The following is an 18,073-nucleotide window of genomic DNA, read 5'->3' on the forward strand; positions in this document are numbered from 1 at the left end:
TGGGTCCTGTGCCCTGTAGGTAAAATTTTGATACATTGGGGGTCACCTCTGTGCAGGTACATCAGTCTGGGCATTACTCTATAAAACTGTGGGGACCGTTCCGTTTGGCGCTATGATCTGTCTGGTTATGTTTGTCTTTTTCGCGCCATTCTGCCTTAGATTAACAAATTTGTAATGCACTACTTGGCTCATTTTACGCACTGCAAAACTGACCGCTTGCATGCAAAATTTCAAATTCTTCTATGCAGTAGTTGCCGAAATATGGATATTTTTTTGACAGAACCAAGCTTTGCCTAAGCCAAGCTTTGATCAGCCCAAAGGAACACTACCCAATTAAATCACTGCAAATTACATAATGTAGCAGCGCAACAGGCATGAAAGTCAGTTAATTGGTAGTGACACACCTGACTGCACACTTTTACATTCACAAATCTTATATGAGATCGGAGTTTTTTGAAAAAAGAACGTATTTTTACCTAGGTATACCTTTGAAACTGAAATATTCCATATTAAATGTCAAGTCTGTATTTGTTATTGACACAGTGTTCAATTTACAAGTATTATCTCCAATTTACAAGTGTTAATTAATTTGATTGGAGTCGCTTGCTTGTGTATTCGACTCGTTTTATGGCCTTACCTGTAATTATATTACATAAGTGGACGTGTGCAATAATTATAATGTGTATGTACCGCCACATAATGTAGCACAGAATCCACCATAGATAAGAAATATGTATAAAAGACGTTCAGAATTAATATCGGGAGTTCAGATTGAGAGACTGAGAGCGACCGCTAGGAGACGGGAGCGAGCCATGGGAGGTAGTTTAGAAGTTGGAGACTTCACGTAGATGATGTAGTTAGAGAGCGTCAACAAATAAACGTGGATTGCGTTTTGAGCCCTAATAAAAGTTATTATTACATAGGTATAAAAAGATTTCATTACAACAGGTAATATTCCCTTCCATTAGTAGAGGTTCAGCTATTCAAATGATAAAGGGTTTTTATGGAAGCAACTAATTAAGGTACTTGTAACTCTACAAGATGCCCCAGGTATCAGCAAGAACATCTTATTTACATAGTTTGAATTCCTTCTTTAATACATCATATTTTATGTAGTGAAGACTCCATTCTGAGTGTCTTGGATTATTTGTACAAAGCAACTGTAGAAAGCATGTATTTTGTCCGTTATATCACTTTGGATTGTGTTTCATGACGGGGTCGTATTCCTTTTATCCATTTATACAATCGACGCTGCCTCGGCTGCCTGGAATGGACGTAATGAAGTACATTAATTATATATGTTTTATCGACATTAATGATGCTTAAACAATTGAATATTTAAAAAACCAACCGAGTTATGCGATTAAAGGGATAATAACTCTTCGTTTCGGCCAAAAAATGAATTTTCCTGGAGTAAACAACAATTTTCCCATACTTACCAATGTTTAATGAATCCATTTTTACATTCAAAGATAGTCCCTGGTTTTTTTCTAAAAAGTTTGGTTTTTTGTTAAAATCTCTTAAGAGATTATAACAGAGTATAGCCATCAATGGAGGTCACATGATCTAAAGACAAGCTCAGCTATCAGAATAATAGCTATAAATTTTGTTTTTGTTGTAAAACAAAATATATAATATTTCTATGAGTTATTCACCATGTTTTTATTGTGAAATATAGATCTCATACGAAGAGTTATTATCCCTTTAAGCGAATGAAAAAATTAAAAAGAAAAACGGAGGTGAACCCAGCGTCGATCTGTTTTCAAGGAAGTAAACAGATGAAAAATTATTTTAATATTTAAAAATAGGCACAGCTGTATTTTAATTAAAACTGTATTTTGTTAAAACAAGAGATGGTAAATTACTACTTAGTTTTATATTCAATTCAATTTATTTATGTACTGGTACAGCAATACAACCGGTGCATTACCATTCTCTAATTGGTAATTGGATTGCCAGTTTCTGAATGAACAAGTATATATCTTGATATAACGAACAGATGTACTAGTAAAGTTACTAATAAAATATTCAAGCTAGGCGGTGAGATCTAATTTTGAGATGTATAATGAGATTTATAATAACATGGACATACTGTATGTGTGGGATAATTAATTAAGGAGCTATGACTTACTGCGCCACTTTTAAGCTGGGCCACCATATCTGTGGGAGTGGGGACGTTCTTAGCGGTAAAGGAGGTACTGCTGCCTGGCTGTCTCCGAACGCAGGCTTCATCACCAGCCTTCCACGAAACCTGCAGGAAGGGTGTTTAAACTTCATATCAGCTGATTATACAAAGTACACTTATATATGGTGAACTTGCATTTTATAAAATTAAACACACATTGAATGTAAGCTTGTTACCTTCGGAACTTTTGAAATGTTACCCGCAAAAGCAGCATGTGGCTCTTCGTTTTAGTTACTCTAAGTTACTCACCCTTTTATTACCACATTCAGGTTATTTAAAAACGCGCTATAAACAGCAAAAACATTCAAAATTGGTGTCCAAAGAAGTAACTGACAACCAAAAAAAGAAAGTTCTAAAATAAACTGTACAGCTTACCAATAGTTTTTCCATTAAGAGTGGACATTAAAATATGCCGTATACCTCTGCTTGGGACGGCTATGTCGCCAACGCAATGAAAATGGTTACACTGTCGCGTTGTATGTCAGCCATTACGCGTACGTCCCATGCTTTTATTCTGTGAAATAAACTGTATAAATATTTGAGTTTTAGTAAAGCTGTCTTATTTTCCTCTTCAGAGTGGTTAACATTTCCTTCGCCGATTATTGATGCAGAAATTTGAAATCATGGAAAGTGGCGCTGCTCCTGCAGGTAACTTCAGAGCTTAAAATCAGAGCATTTCCAAAATCCAAAATCTTAAGTCCAAAATACACCCGGATAGCCTCATTCCCAGACGAAGATGCTCTGTTAGGCATCAAAATATTGAAAGTAAATTATTTCAATACTTTCATATTTTCACAACATAACACAGCTGATGAAACTCTTTTCTGGCTGTTTCCTTAGGTTTGAATTCATTATTACTGTCAACAAAATGCTGTAACTATCAATTTAATTGCGTCTTTAGGAAACCGCATTTTGAAAGTACTGGTAGCTGTGTGTGCAATCGTCGCTGTAGTAGCCATAATTATAGCTGCAATGGCAGTGTCAAAATCCTCGACCACTCCAAACATCACCATTCAAGGCGACCAAACGACAATAGGTGGCGGCACCTCTGCAGGACAAGGATCGTCTGCTGGGAGTTCTGGAGGGAGCTCTGGCTCGGCAGTTTCATCATCATCTGGAGGAAGGATCTTCACGATCGCCATAGGACATGACGGGGGCTCTCACGAATATATGTAGATAGATTTTTATTTGGAAAAAATATACAAAGTTATCTCTGCCGATAGAAATACTGTAGTAAAAAGACGACGTATAAACAGTAATTGCTTATGCAATGCCAGTAGGCCCAAAAAAACGCCTTCAAACCCTTCTAGGGTTTCAAGGATTTCCTGAATTCAGTAATGTCGTTACTTTGATTAATATATCTGTCATTGGAATACATTACGTACCTGTTTATGTATTTGGAAAAGTAGATAACAATTTTTCTGTTTTGATAAATAAATTCAAGCCTTTTCGTATATAATGAGAACTAAGGTAAACCAAAATATCCGTAAATAACAAAACTAATTTCTTGAAAGCAAAGTTGTTTATTAAAGACACCACAAAAATTAAAAAAATATATGACAAAGACAATCTTTTCTGTATGAAATTGAGGGGAATTCTGCAAAATTACCGAATTATGTACAACAATATACAGCCATATCGTGTAAGGTTTTCAATACCACCGCTTTAGAAACTTTATCTATTCATTGACATATCTTAAGTCATTTCTTATAAATGCATTTTAATCAACACAGTGTGGTTTCCATAAAATTAGCAATAAAAGACTAAATTCTCACATATGAAATACGTTCTAACATTCATATCCATAACACATAGCTGTATTGTTCCTATTTCAGAGACACCACTGGCTACTTGGCAGGCTTCAATTTTGATTTAATCGACGCAGGTAAATAGACATTTCATTTTCATCAATATGTTAATTAATAATTGCATTTTAAATAATTTGATCACTGTTTGCCCCCCCCCCCCCCCCCCAATCTTATGCTCTGCTACTCACTAAAATAATTTGTCAAATTTCGCTTGTTGACCTATACTACAACTTGATGTGTTAGGACAAAATGGTAATCTTCCAAAATAGTCTCAAGTCACGCATCTAAACAAAATCAAGCGAGATTTCTAGGGATCTAGAGGAGAGTCGAATCAAATACAGTGGCAGACTAGCTTGTATAGGGAAACAAAGAAAAGATGACGGAATTTATCCACGTTAATTTGCTGGGTTTTTTTCACTTAGGTTTTTGTTGTCCTTTGCACAACAGTCCCAGCGTGAATTCACCATTATGTGTCACTTTTGTATTACGTAAGACTAGAAAACAAACGTTACCGGCGCATAGAGTTTCATCCTCAGCTCACGCGGGGTTTGTACATTTTCTTGTCTTGTGTGACGTCATCTATTACTGACAGCCTCGGTTTAGACCATCTCGGATTATTTCCCTGACAGGTATGTTGAAAAACATTGTGGGTAACATGCTAGGTTGATATATTAGCGCATATTGACAGATAGGGTCTGCATTTAAAACTGTGTCTATTTAATTTTTGGATTATTTTTTTAATTTTGGAATACTGATATCTTTTTAGTTTGCACCGAGGCTGGCATGGACTGTCGTACAGTATGGGATAAATACGTCAATTGTTGGGACTCCACCCCAGGACAACCCTCACACGGCGGCCAGGGTACGTGATATGTGTGTGTATGGAGGTGGGGGAGGTCTGTACTAAAATCAAGCATTAACAAGCCTAATCATCGCCGGAAAATGTGGCCTATTTTAATATGGCTTAAATAAAAAATACTGAATTAATCTAATTTGCCTAATTTATAAAAAAATGATTTATGTAGATATATAAAATGAATGCTACCAAATAATTGAATTCCGTATCTTTAGGCATATGGCTTATTGCAATGAAAAAATACAGATTTATCCCTAATCTTAAAATGAATGTTTTTTGGTCTTGAAGAAAATATTACCTTTTGGTTAAAGTTATTTGGGAATCGACATTGCCCATGTAAGTTCTGTCTGACTACGTATATTCCTGTTCTCAATATCTTTCTGAAGCATATAATATGCCTTGGTGTAGCGGCTTGTTTTATATCATTTATATCAACATTATTGGGGAATATAAATGAACCTAAACATAAGTAGACAAATATAACAAGCACTTGGTATTCAATATGTGTTCAAGTATATTATTCAACCTTTGTTAATTTCGCAAGAGAGACTGCGAAATTCGAAGTAATATTACTCGTAAAATGTTTTACAACCAAAAATATTTCAGGTTTGATGGGCCGTTGGTATGATGCTTGCACCGGGTGGTTTCCAACCATAGGTAGGGTTCAGGTCTTCAGCTTTTCTTCGCCATTCCTCAAGCCCCCAGTCAGCTATTTTTTCACGAAGACGGGGAACGCTGCTTCGTTTTCATCTAGACATGTAGCTAACAAGAAAATCGGTAAGACACATATTTTGTTCAAATCATATAACGCCGATTACTGTATCACATAGAAATATAAGCGGCAATTTTAGGAACAAAAGTTATTTTAAGTGTTTCAACAATAAAACGTCGTCAGCTCACAGTGTTATGTTCTTCAAGTTACAGTCTTTTTCTGTAATATTCCAAACAACATGCTGTCTTCACTCAGAAGATTCAGTAGAGGCTGCTAAACCACCCGTAGCTGTATTCCCTTATGAAGTTGTCTTGTTAGTCTTGTTTAGTTTTTCTTTTAATAAAACCGTGTATAATCTAGATTACCTATATCAATGTATTGCTATTGTATTGGCATTCAGGTAGGTAAATAAAAATACTAATATAAAATAGAAAAATAATCTCCTTGATTATATAAGGTTTCATTGATGGCTGGGCTAGTGACGAGAAGTGTCTGGCCAGATGGACTGACGTCAAGGGTCGGGACAATATGACCGTCGCCCACGCTCCGACTCCTAGAGATATCGTTGCCAAGTTGAAAAGTGGAGAAGTAAGATATACAGCGTGTTCGATTCCGACCTTGAAATGTAGAAAGTGTTCAGTGTTCTTCAGACATTGCAGAGAAAACGGAATTTGACTTCGCCATATATTACAGGAGAACTGACATATTTGAATTTATATTGTGATATACAGTAGAGATATTTCATTTTCCAGTAAACAGGACTAAGCTACACACGTATGTTTGGTGCAAAAATAAGACCCCATTCCCATAGATTTTAGATCGATCTATCCCTGTGGGGAGTCTCACTAGATTACTGTCAGTTTAGCCGTGTGAAAGGAATGCATGTCCTATGGACGTGCGTTCCCTAGGATGTACTGTCCTACCCGGACCTAGATTCCCAGCTGTATTTATACGCAGCTAGGACATGTATTCCTGTTGGACATAATTTCCTTTCACATATACACAGAAACGCAAGTCCTACATAATTAATGTCCGTACAATAATTATAAACACGGGGCCATAAGCATCGGTAATTTTCGGTCGGCTGGCAGCAGCTTCCACACAGGTTCATCAGTAAGACGGCTGGATGAATGACCAAGAGCATAGAGAAACGTAAGTGAGTTCGAATCCTCAGCAACGATGTTACTCTGTATGCAAATGTTATCCTAATTTATTCTCCATTTCAACGAACAAAACGCACTTTACAATTTGTTATACAATTTGGATTATTTTGATGAGGCGAGATTTTAAATGTTTGATTTAAATATCATCATTTTTTTAACGTTGAGCTATTTTAGAATTCCTTTAATAATTCGAATTTCATCGGATAATTATACCCAAAAAAGCATATTTTTTCTACTTTCACTTAAAAACACAAAGAATTAGAATGGGAAATTCAGGATCCATACATGTATGTAAGGGAAAAATTGCGCTCAGAAGACTAATAGTAAAAGTGCATGTATAAAAAATAACAGACACATTCAATTTATTTATCTTACAATTATACACGTCTCAAACTGCATATTATGTCTCTCAAACTACAAATATTCCCAATGATCATCAAGGCACCGAGTATAAAAAAATGAACTGTCACCTGAACGATATGTATACCAGTACCAGAGCAGCTCGAACGTCATCGAGAAGTGTTCAACACGTACTTGTAAGCGAGTATATCGCGAGAGGGTGGCTGTGTATTATTTCACACACTCGTATTTCACCGAAAAACACCCCGTAAAACGTATAATGTGATGTGTATAAGGACAAAAACATATTGTTTAGAAATGGACACGAGCCAAAATTCAAAGCTGTGTACCACAGACATACAGTTGTATGTAAATGGCCGCTTAACAACTATTAAGGCATTAATGTAATGTGAAGAGGCCCGACATATTTCACAAGGTGGCGCGAATCTCATATTTTTCATATTAATCGGACATAATATATATATATATATATATATATATATATATATATATATATATATATATATATATATATATATATATATATATATATCCTAAATCTAATAACAATTTGTAGTTTTTTATTTAAAATATCTTAAGTTAGCCGAATAAAGTGTGTATAGGGGTACATGTATACAAATAATTATAATAAGCGTAATAACATTCTTAAACATCACGTTTAAATCTTCTGAAATTAACTCATCATTCATATGAAAATGTCAGAGGACATCTATTACCAGTCTAGCTGGGAAAATATGTCCGACTAGGACATCGATACCTATCTGCAGGACTTAGAATACTACGTAATGTATGTCCACTGGACGTTAAATCCCAGGAAATTATGTCCTAGGGCATGCGTTCCTAGGAATGGAAGAGCCAGGACATGCATTCCCAGGACTTAGTGTCCGCAGGACATTAATTTCTAGGAATACATGTCCTACGGACATGCATTACGGCGGACATCCATTCCCTTCACACCGGCTTAAGCGTCTGTCCCGCCTACTAAAAGCTGTAAGGGGGTAATTAACTATGGTGCGCGCTCGGCTGACTGCAATTTAGCGTGAACCCCCAGGGAGTTAGGTCGATCTAAATCTAAATCTCTGGATCGATCTAAATCTCTGAGAATGCACCCTAAGAGACCATTCCCAGAGCCTATCGTACTAAATGTGGAGCGATCCACTTCCACGGGGATTCTCGCTAAATTGCAATCAACTTAAGCGGCTACTGAAGCAACTAGGGGTAATTAATTATCGTTTAGCAGCTTAAATAGGCGTGTCATACCTCTAAGCCGCTTAAAGCTGAAAGTAATTTAGCGAGAAGCCTCTTGGAGGTGGACTGATCCTGTTAGATCGATCTAGGTATAGGAACCCAGTCTCAATCTACTCTTTTTCACAAATAGATAGAAGCGGCCTTCGCGTCTGCCCTAGACATGGCGGATTATGCCATAAGAGCCAACCCCGAGGTTGAACAAGTCCCTGGGGCTGGGTTTTCTTGCATGTTGTCCGGCAACGGGATGATGACACGGAAAGACAACGACTTCAACTCAAAATGGAACGTAGGCCTAAGCAAACTGGTCTCCAGCGGCAAGTTTAAGAAATTATGCGACGATGCCGCTACAAAACACGGTGAGTCACATGAAAACAGCTCTGAAAAGCATTATTCTTCATACTCGGGATATCAGCTGAGATGTTGAATTTGGATAGCTTTCCTAATTAAAAAGTGAAAAACAACAGCCACGGTTACTAGATGTAACATTTTGTTTTCTAATGATAAACAAGATTAAAATTCAGTCGGCAAAAAGTAGTCTAACATAAAAATTGTACAGCAAGAATATATCGGATCCTCACTGAACCGGACACGCTCGAAAACAGGCGAAATGAAATTGATGCCATTTCATACAACGTTATTTCGTCGCAATACTGTTAGGCGAAGGTTATCACTTTTATAGTTTTTATTTATAAAACTTCTTGTAGGTTCTCGTGGTTCTGTGACCTGCGTCGATGGCTAGAAATATCATGAAGATTTCACCAAGAGCGGGAAAGAGACTGGAGAAGATAGATTACAGAGAAAAAAATACGAACTGACAATTAAGACCCATCAGAAAGTTCAGTTCCTATTGTTTTTTTCCCTGAAGACCGTCGTGTCATTTTCGGAAAGTGTACAAAGATTTCCACATAAAAAACAAAACACAACTCAGCTATACAGAACCCATGCTTATCATTTGTGGTCATATGTGATTCACGTGTATCGATGGGGTTCTTCTAGCATAGTACATTTTTAACCTGCTTTTAATATCCAATAAAATGCGCGAAGCAGGTCCGTTGGAGTAAGACAAAATTCAGACACATGCTCAGTAAGCATCTTGGTCACCATACAGTTCAAACAGTAACAAAGATAAATAAGACATTATAGACCAATTGAGAGAGTCTATGTGTTTTCACCTGATACAATATTAGCCCTCTCTGGAGCCTTAAGATTTTCGACCTGTGAACATTTCATAGATTTCTAACTTACAAAGAACTAATTCAATTTGTTTTGAGTCTCGTCAGCGACGCACATTTTTTGTGATATTGGCTCAATTTTGATTTGTTCACTAATTTTCACTATTTTATACGATAGTACCCTCCCATATGGCAAAAATAATTGGCAATTTAAAAGTTAATATGACAGCTATGTACATTGCACAAAATGTTTGTGTCAGTGACTTGACTTTATTGTCCATTTCTTGTTTAATGACCGGAACTTATTTTGTATAATGTCACAGTATCTATATTGAAGAAGCGTTTGACTTCATACAGATGAACTAAGATATTTTCTAACAACAAAACATTGCGAAAGATGTTACATGTAATACATATTTAGGAGAGTGCTATGGAGCTTAGGCTGATTTGTATGTATGCTAGAGTCATTTTTCCTTTTTTTTCTATTTTTTTTCAATATTAAATGCTCAAAACTGTCTTATTAAAACAAATGTCGCTTGTGAAAAATAAACATGTAGTGCAACAAATTTAGTATTTTTTTTTTTTTTTGTGATCAAGTTCTAGAAACCATGTGTTCTTTGCGGCTTGCACTCACTACCAATGTGTACAGGGAAGGTTTTGCAAGAGTTTTTGCTAATGTATCAGTCATCACTTCACAAAACCTATCGGGGCATAGTGGGGGCGAACTTGATGTGTCAGACAGGCACGCTCGGCTGTCACTTTGCTCTATCGATGCATAAATTAGCATAAATTATGCAAATTAGGTGCCAAAATACATAATATTTCATATTTCCATTAATTTTTGGCCTAGAAACATGTATAGATTATCAAACCTGTCTAAATTAGGGACAAGGAACCCATTTTTGATAATTTGGAAGCAATTGGTGGCGATTTTGTGCCTCAAATCCAAGATGGCCGCCACCCGCCATTTTGAAATTGCTAATTGCTAATCAATAACTCCATGGTCCCATAGAATCAATAACTTCATGGTCCCATAGAGTTAGAGTAACCATCACTGGATACAAATAACTGCGAATACGCAAAAAGTGCTCTGTTCAAAATAAACAAATTAACAAATCTTGAAACTGACAAAGCTTACTTGTGTTTACCGTCTGGTTAATTGGACGTTTATTTAATTTGCTTTTTGGTGGCTTTTTGAGAAGGTATACTGGAAATGTTCCATTGATTGTATGTATTAAAGGTAAATCCATTTGGCAGATTGAAATGCTCCATTTGACAGATTGGAAATTATATTCCAAAATGCATTTAAAATCGTACGAAGGTTAATTGCAGGCTATGTTGTGATGATATGCTAATGTGCGGACGAAATTGGCCAATATAAAAGTCACTTCCGTGTTTTGATTAAGAGGAAATAATCTTTAAAGAATTTTACGTTTTTCTTCCGTCGGCTTAACTACATGTATGTTCTTAAAGGAAATTGAAAAATTAGTATTCTTGCCAATCGGTATTCCTATGACAATTAATTGACAATTATTTTTATTTTTTTCAAAATACAAAAGCTTATCATATATTAAATATATCATGGAATAAAGATGTGAATAACACGCGGAACACTGAATTCAAATTTATTTTATTATGGACTCCATATATTCTTTACTGCCAGTAATTGAAGCCCTGTGTACTAGTATACCTACATGGCTAATGGCGGCCATCTTGGATTTTCACATTTGTTATCCACCAGATATTTGTGTTATGGAGGTAAAAAACAGTTTGAAAAATAGGTGAATTTAACTTTATTTCATAATGAAGCCCTTAAACTGAAGATTGTATTCCAATAGTAAATGGCAACCACCTTTGAGTTTCCAAGATACAGGATTAAATAACTGATACAACACTGAGGAACATACTAGATTCACCACCGGTCGTTTTACTGTTCAGTGGTTAAAGAATGCTGCAGCTATTTTCAAGAGACACGTTTATCTAATAGACTGCATGTTATCTGTCGGATAGCAGTATGCTTTGGGGTGTTTTAAAATCCCAATATTACAATTGTATGTATGTTTTCATCGGCACATACTGATTAAGATGTTATAAAATTCACTCAGTCATCATCATGGCGTGTTGATTTCTGGCGCATTACATCAAGTTGCCATTATACAACACGCCAACAGATTATTAAACAGCCTTGATACGCGTTGTCTCGTAAAGTATGACCCATTTTTATGCCAAAAGCAGTCGTGCGTGCAGTTTGTGCGATACCCGACAGAGAAGGGTAGGTTGTACTGCTTTAAGGAATATTATATTTAATACATCTACAATGCATAAGTGGATTTGGTAAAACAATTAGAGAGGGTGAGACACAGACAGTAAATAAACAAAAGAAAAAGACAACCAACATTTCCATGGCGTAGCAAATTCCTCTTTGCATGCAGTCTGATCGAGCTGGGTGGATCTATTACCTCCCCCTGCCTCGCCTACCGCCTACTAAGGGTACTTGTACGGGTATTTCCCTTGCTTTTCCCTTCTCTTTACCTTCTTTGCTTAGAGGCCCTTAGTTAACGACAGGGGCCCATGTGTATTGACACTGTTATTGTGTGCTTATTTATTGTTCCGGCAAAATATGTTACACATACATTATACATAATTCTCTAGGCACATACATGTACCTAATGGCGTTATTTGTTTTGTACTACTCGAAATTCAATATTAAAACATCTTATTCAGCTTTCGTGAACATGTTTTCATCTCTAATAATAATAATAATAATAATAATAATAATAATAATAATAATAAGCTTCTTATATGGCGCCTTATATTCTACCTCAAGGCGCCTTACAATGATAGACAATATAACTAAAATCATTAAAATGACTACAATATTTAAATTTGAAATTTTACAAAATGTGGCAAACAGCATCAAATGATATATCACTGTCAATAAATATAAATTTAAAGCTTCATAGTGTATTACATATTTGTGAAGTGGGTCAACAGTCTTTCGTCAAGCGTTCAAATACCTGGTGCAAGAGGTGCTTTAGATACTAAAAAGTAGCGCCAATTTATGTATTTTAAGAACTGGTGAATATGTGAGGCTTAGTTACAGTCCAGCGTAAGCAAAAGTACACCTTCTCATTATATGGTATGATGCAACGTTTAGTTAACTACTGTGATAATTAAGAAAAGTGTTGCTATAATGCTGTTTTCTTTGTCCTATCCCGACCTCTTTCATCACCCCTACACCGCAACACGACTAATTTCACATACTGAAACATCTTTGTATTCTCCTTGTGAACTATTATCAGGCAAGGTCTCGATTTTTTACCTTGTTTTTGAAATGTTTCAAAGACGGCACTGCAGGTAAGGGAGAGAGATAGGGAAAGTGTGCGTGAGTATTTGCATGTTTTTTTTATAACCCTTCGATTTGTTAGGTGCTTGTCTTTCCCTGCCTGGTTAATTTAATTTCTAGTCTCTTAACATGCACTAGTTCTCATACTATTTAATAACATTTACATTTACTTATAAAAAAATTAACTGATGCTCTCTCTCAACGTGAAATGGAAGCGCTGCCATAGTAAGGCCAACGTGCACCCTCCCTCGTGCACACTTTTATTTACCATGGATATAGAATTATATAGAATGCATGCCGCCTCCTTCACTGCAATCATTTCCTGGTTCAGTGACTTCATGTTAAGGTCCATTGAAGGCGTATTGAAAACTCACTCATTTACATAACATGTTGACTGATTATAATAACATAATATGTAAATGAGTGAGTTTTCCATACGTCTTCAATTGACCTTAACATGTTATGTAGGGGTCCTTGTTCCTCCCTTCCCGGGTTCTTTTTGGAATATTGCTTGTCACTGATGCATGGTAGAAGGAATATAACAACAGCCTCACATCTTCAATTCCAAATCTAAAGTATCTTTATTATGTACAAGAACTCAGTGTTTATACACAATATCTACAGGGATCTATATGCGTGCCACAGTGACAGCAACTGATTTATATACTGCTATGCAATAGTTAACAAGTGAGGGTTTCTACTTATCAGGTTTAAGATATGCATTTGTCTCAGGCATACCTAGTCAGATAAATAATCATGACTGAAGGAAAGTGAATTATAATATGTTGACTTATTATAATAACAATACATGTAAATGAATGAGTTTTCCATACGCGTTTACACTCAAATGAACCAGTCTTTTGGCGATCAGTTTTATTATTATTATTGTTGTTGTTATTGACCAATACGTTCCGTTTCTTTCATCTAGAGTAATTCTTAACTGATACTGCGAGTGAAACAAGCTAGAAAAAAAAGCGTAGTGTTGTACGTATTTCTAACTTTTATTGTTTTATGTGGAAACTGTTCATGTCTAGGTTTGCAAAAAAGTTTTTTGTAAATATGTCTTATTGTTTTCATCAGAGTGAAATTTGAGTCATGGAAGGTAGCACTGCTCCTGCAGGTACAGTAGCTTTTATATAACAAAGTACAAAATAACAAGAACACTTAATAAATCCGGGTACATTTTTATACTCGTCATCATCATCATCATCATCATCATCTATATGAGCCCTGCTGTATAACGCTGGTGGTCAGTCCCTTCCACACCCTTGGTATATCTATGTCTATCATCTTAGTATGTCTCATCCGCTATATATATAGCTTTTAGAGGTATGTGCTTATTTAACTATGTAATTTGGTCTTAACATAATATATATATCTCATTTCTTCATTGCTATTTGAACACATTTATCTGTACAACTTCCACCATTTGGATACAATGATTCCAATCTTATTATCATCATCATCATCATCATTATTATTTACAACCATTATTAATAATTAAAGTTTTTTTATACTAATGATTCACGTTTCCCGACGGAACAAAACATCGGTTACATTGGTTTCATGTACATGTACCTGCAGCATTGTACGGTTTTATTTCTTGTTTGTACTGATGCGGTTGGTTATGTTTTCCATTTTGTCAAATGGTGTTTTTGTTGAGTCTTGAGAACATTTCTGTTGTAAATCTACCATCAGAAGTAATGAAAGTGCCTACGTATTGAATCGAGTGACTTTAAGTTATAATTTTGTACTGTTTGTATAAATGCCACAGACCGGACAACTGTTTCTTTACTGAGCATTACGAGGTAATTATCTCTGTCTTTATACTTTATACAGGTGCGGACGTTCTCTCTACTTTCTCATATAAATATATCCAGTAAGGAGTAACAGGTTTTTATCAGTGTCTGCCACATATATTGACACCGTATCATCAGCATGTTCTTGTTATTATTGACCACATGGGATAGAAGACAAGAACAGCCTCTCGAGAAGTGAAAATTGCCAGCCTACAACATTGGTCAAAAAGGTTGTACCACCCCCATTCCCATGTACTTTTATTTACAAATGATCACCTTACAGGTGTATATTGTTATAAACGGTGCTTTTTATTCTAGATACCATGTCTAACATGATTAATGGTTCAAAAAATACAAAATAGTGGTGTGGATATGCACATTTTATACCATTTAGTCAAATTCATAACAGGTACCCCCTCAAATCCAATGTTTCACTGTGATTTCCACAGATGTAAAGAAGTGTCTATTAAATTGAAAAGACGCCATTAAATGTCACCAAATTTACACACAATTAGCATTAGGATGTGCTCGTTAAAGGTCACGTGCCTAATTAATAAACAACTAAGGTTGGAAAAAATTGGTGACAAAGGTTTCTCAACTGATTCTGGTCCGTTGAAGGCCCAATATAACCCAAAAAAATTTCCCCCGTGAATCCCCCATGGCAAAGTCTAATTTTCCACAAAAATCCAAAATGGCCGCTATTGAATGGGGTGGGTGGACTTGAAATCCATAACTTGGGAACCCAATGTCACAGAAACATGTTTTAAGTATCAACTCCTACTAAGTGAGGGATCCCCAATCTTTTGCAACTAGTTTCAAGTTCAATGAAGGTCAAGGTCATGATCTTATTACAAGGTCAAGGCATTTTTGGAGAAAAAAAACCCGTAATGTCTATATGACAGTTTCCCAATGTCACAGAAACATGTTTTAAGTATCAACTCCTACTAAGTGTGTGATCCCCAATCTTTTGCAACTAGTCTCAAGGTCACTGGAGGTCAAGGTCATGACCTTATTACAAGGTCAAAGCATTTTTGGAGCAAAAAACCATAATGTCTATATGACAGTTCCCCCGTTGTCATAGAAACATGTTATAAGAAACAATATCAACCACGTGGGACACTGCCAAACACTTGCAACTATTTTCAAGGTCACCAGAGGCCGAGATTATAAAAAAAATTCAAGGGCATGGCATTTTCCAAGTCAATTATATCATATTATCTATAATTTGGTAACCGTATGTCACTAAAACATGCATGTTTAATGTATCAATTCCTACTAAATGAGAAGTCAACAATCAATTGCAACTAATTTAAAGGTCACTAGAGGTAAAGGTAATGACCGCTAATTACAAGGTCGTGAGATTTTCAAGCAAAACTCCATAATTTCTCAATTACCAAATGTTTAAGAAACGTGTTTAGCGTGCCAACAATGCCTTGTAAATGGGGTCCTGTTTATTGTTTGCAACTATTTCCAAAATCTAGGAGGTACAGGCTTGATCTTATTGCAAGGTCATCATGAAATTTAAGGAAAATTTGATTCTAGGGTGATCTAAGTACAACACATAAGATTGTTTAAGAGCAAAATATGCATCTCCATTCTTTATGACAAATGTTACATTTTATAGGGCTACCTGAGCTCATTATTGTTTGATGTAAATACTTCATTTTAATACAGGTACTATTGGCATAAGCTCTCTTTTTGTCTGCCCAATGATTGACCTTAAGCCTTCTTGTCCCACCTTTGTATGTATGATCTACTTTGGAGTATCTGTGTGCCATTGTAGAGAGGAGATAGTGGATAAAGCACATTTATTTGCCCATTTAATCAGTATCTGTATGTGGTTGCTTTTATGACAACCAAAGGCTAGCCATTACTAAATTGCCAATGGTAAAATGTGTTGATTCTTAATGGTTGATTCAGTGCCTATAGCTCCGACTCTGCTCCATCATGGATGGGTGAGGTCTAAAAGCTATACCTTCTCCCAAGCCTACTGAGCATGCTGTCGAAAGTCGATACTTGGGTTAATTAGGTAATTTTAATGTACTGAGTGGAAAATTAGTAACTTGTCTTGTGTGAAGACAAACTTGTAGATGGTGCCCTTTGAGTGTCCTTTCAGCATCTGTTTTCCTAAATACCCCAATTCTTGGTCCTGCAGTGGGATTCTGAAATAAGCAGCAGGCCACTTGCTGGGGAGAACTTGTTCACCACAAGTGAACTCTCTATTAGAAAGTGTAATATGTTTTGGTCGACAAACTTTAAAGCTGCTGTTTTTTGGTGTGCTCATCTGTGTCAAAAGTAGTTATATGTTTTCATATCATGCCAGCTCCTGTCAGATTGGAGAACTAGTACTGAGACATGATCGCAAACTGGAAGTTTTTAGCAGGTCTGTTAGGATAGGAAACTGGCTACAGGCTCTCACCATCATCCTTCGTTTACTTTGCTGCATCTCATTCGACAGTCATTGTGACAAGCTAGCAGTCTCAAAAGGGGGGAGGAGGGCTTTTTCTGTAAAAGTGGACCCAGAAATATTTGTGTACCTAGATAAAATTTTACCCAAAATGCAACTGGCTACAGGCCTGTATTTGATGGTCAAAGCACCAAGGACAAGGGACGTACAAACAGTTGTAGTTGTGGGCGAGGATCTAACACGTATGTAAAGGACTTTGTATCCCTCAGTTTGAAGCTCATTATGTAGAAATAGCCTTCTAACAAATATCAGTTGATCAGGTGGTAATAAATGCTTATTGAATGTTGTGCATTAATGCAGACTGCCTTATCCTCAAGTTGCATTGTAGTAAATAGTCCAACTTATCTGCAGGGGATACATTTGCCCTTTAACCACTGTCCATCATGCAGTCAAATTGCTCCTTGAATTTGTCCAGGAAAATGTATTTCTTCTTTGAAAGGGACTCTTTTATTCGACCCATACCTAACACTGCTATGCCACAACAACATGTAGACCTACTGTTAGTATAGAGACCCACAGCTAGCAATTGTGATAAACTTGTGGTTAGTAAGTTTGAAGATTCGAGAGAAGCACTGGAAGTGTATATCAATGAGAAATCAACATTTGATGGTTTTTAAAAGCTGGAGAGAAACGGTTACGGATGTTCAAATGGTGTAGCAACCTGACTTCTGGGCAAGAAGGTAAATACCATAAAAAGGTGCCATTCCACCTGGTTATATTTCCCCCCAGCCTGTGGCCAATATAAAACGTCCTCATTTCTAATTCCATAATATTTTATCTAAATATTTATGTTCCCAAAATGAGTTAATTCCCCCATTGCAGTATTATAGAATGCTGTAATAAGATTTTGAATATTCCAATTTTTTACATGTCTTATGTGAGGCTACAATGGTTATTGTGTAATAGGCTGTCTTTGCCCAGTATGAAACAAGTTTATATCATGTTATTAAGCTTTAA

General features: G+C 36.2%; 1 protein-coding gene across 1 annotated transcript; it reads left to right on the forward strand.

The window, feature by feature from the left end:
• The first annotated feature begins 825 nt into the window (after nucleotides 1-825).
• LOC106181409 (uncharacterized) lies at nucleotides 826-10,079 on the forward strand. Its single transcript, XM_087004555.1, has 9 exons — nucleotides 826-923; nucleotides 2,761-2,833; nucleotides 3,087-3,357; nucleotides 4,021-4,070; nucleotides 4,760-4,855; nucleotides 5,456-5,626; nucleotides 6,019-6,149; nucleotides 8,463-8,688; nucleotides 9,037-10,079. The coding sequence occupies exons 2-9, from the start codon at nucleotides 2,791-2,793 to the stop codon at nucleotides 9,069-9,071; spliced, it is 1,023 nt and encodes a 340-aa protein (XP_086860681.1). The 5' UTR covers nucleotides 826-923; nucleotides 2,761-2,790; the 3' UTR covers nucleotides 9,072-10,079.
• Nucleotides 10,080-18,073: the final 7,994 nt, after the last annotated feature.

This window comes from Lingula anatina, chromosome 2, assembly GCF_051362555.1.
Source record: "Lingula anatina isolate TDL-2025a chromosome 2, LinAna3.0, whole genome shotgun sequence".
Classification (NCBI taxonomy): Eukaryota; Metazoa; Brachiopoda; class Lingulata; order Lingulida; family Lingulidae; genus Lingula; species Lingula anatina.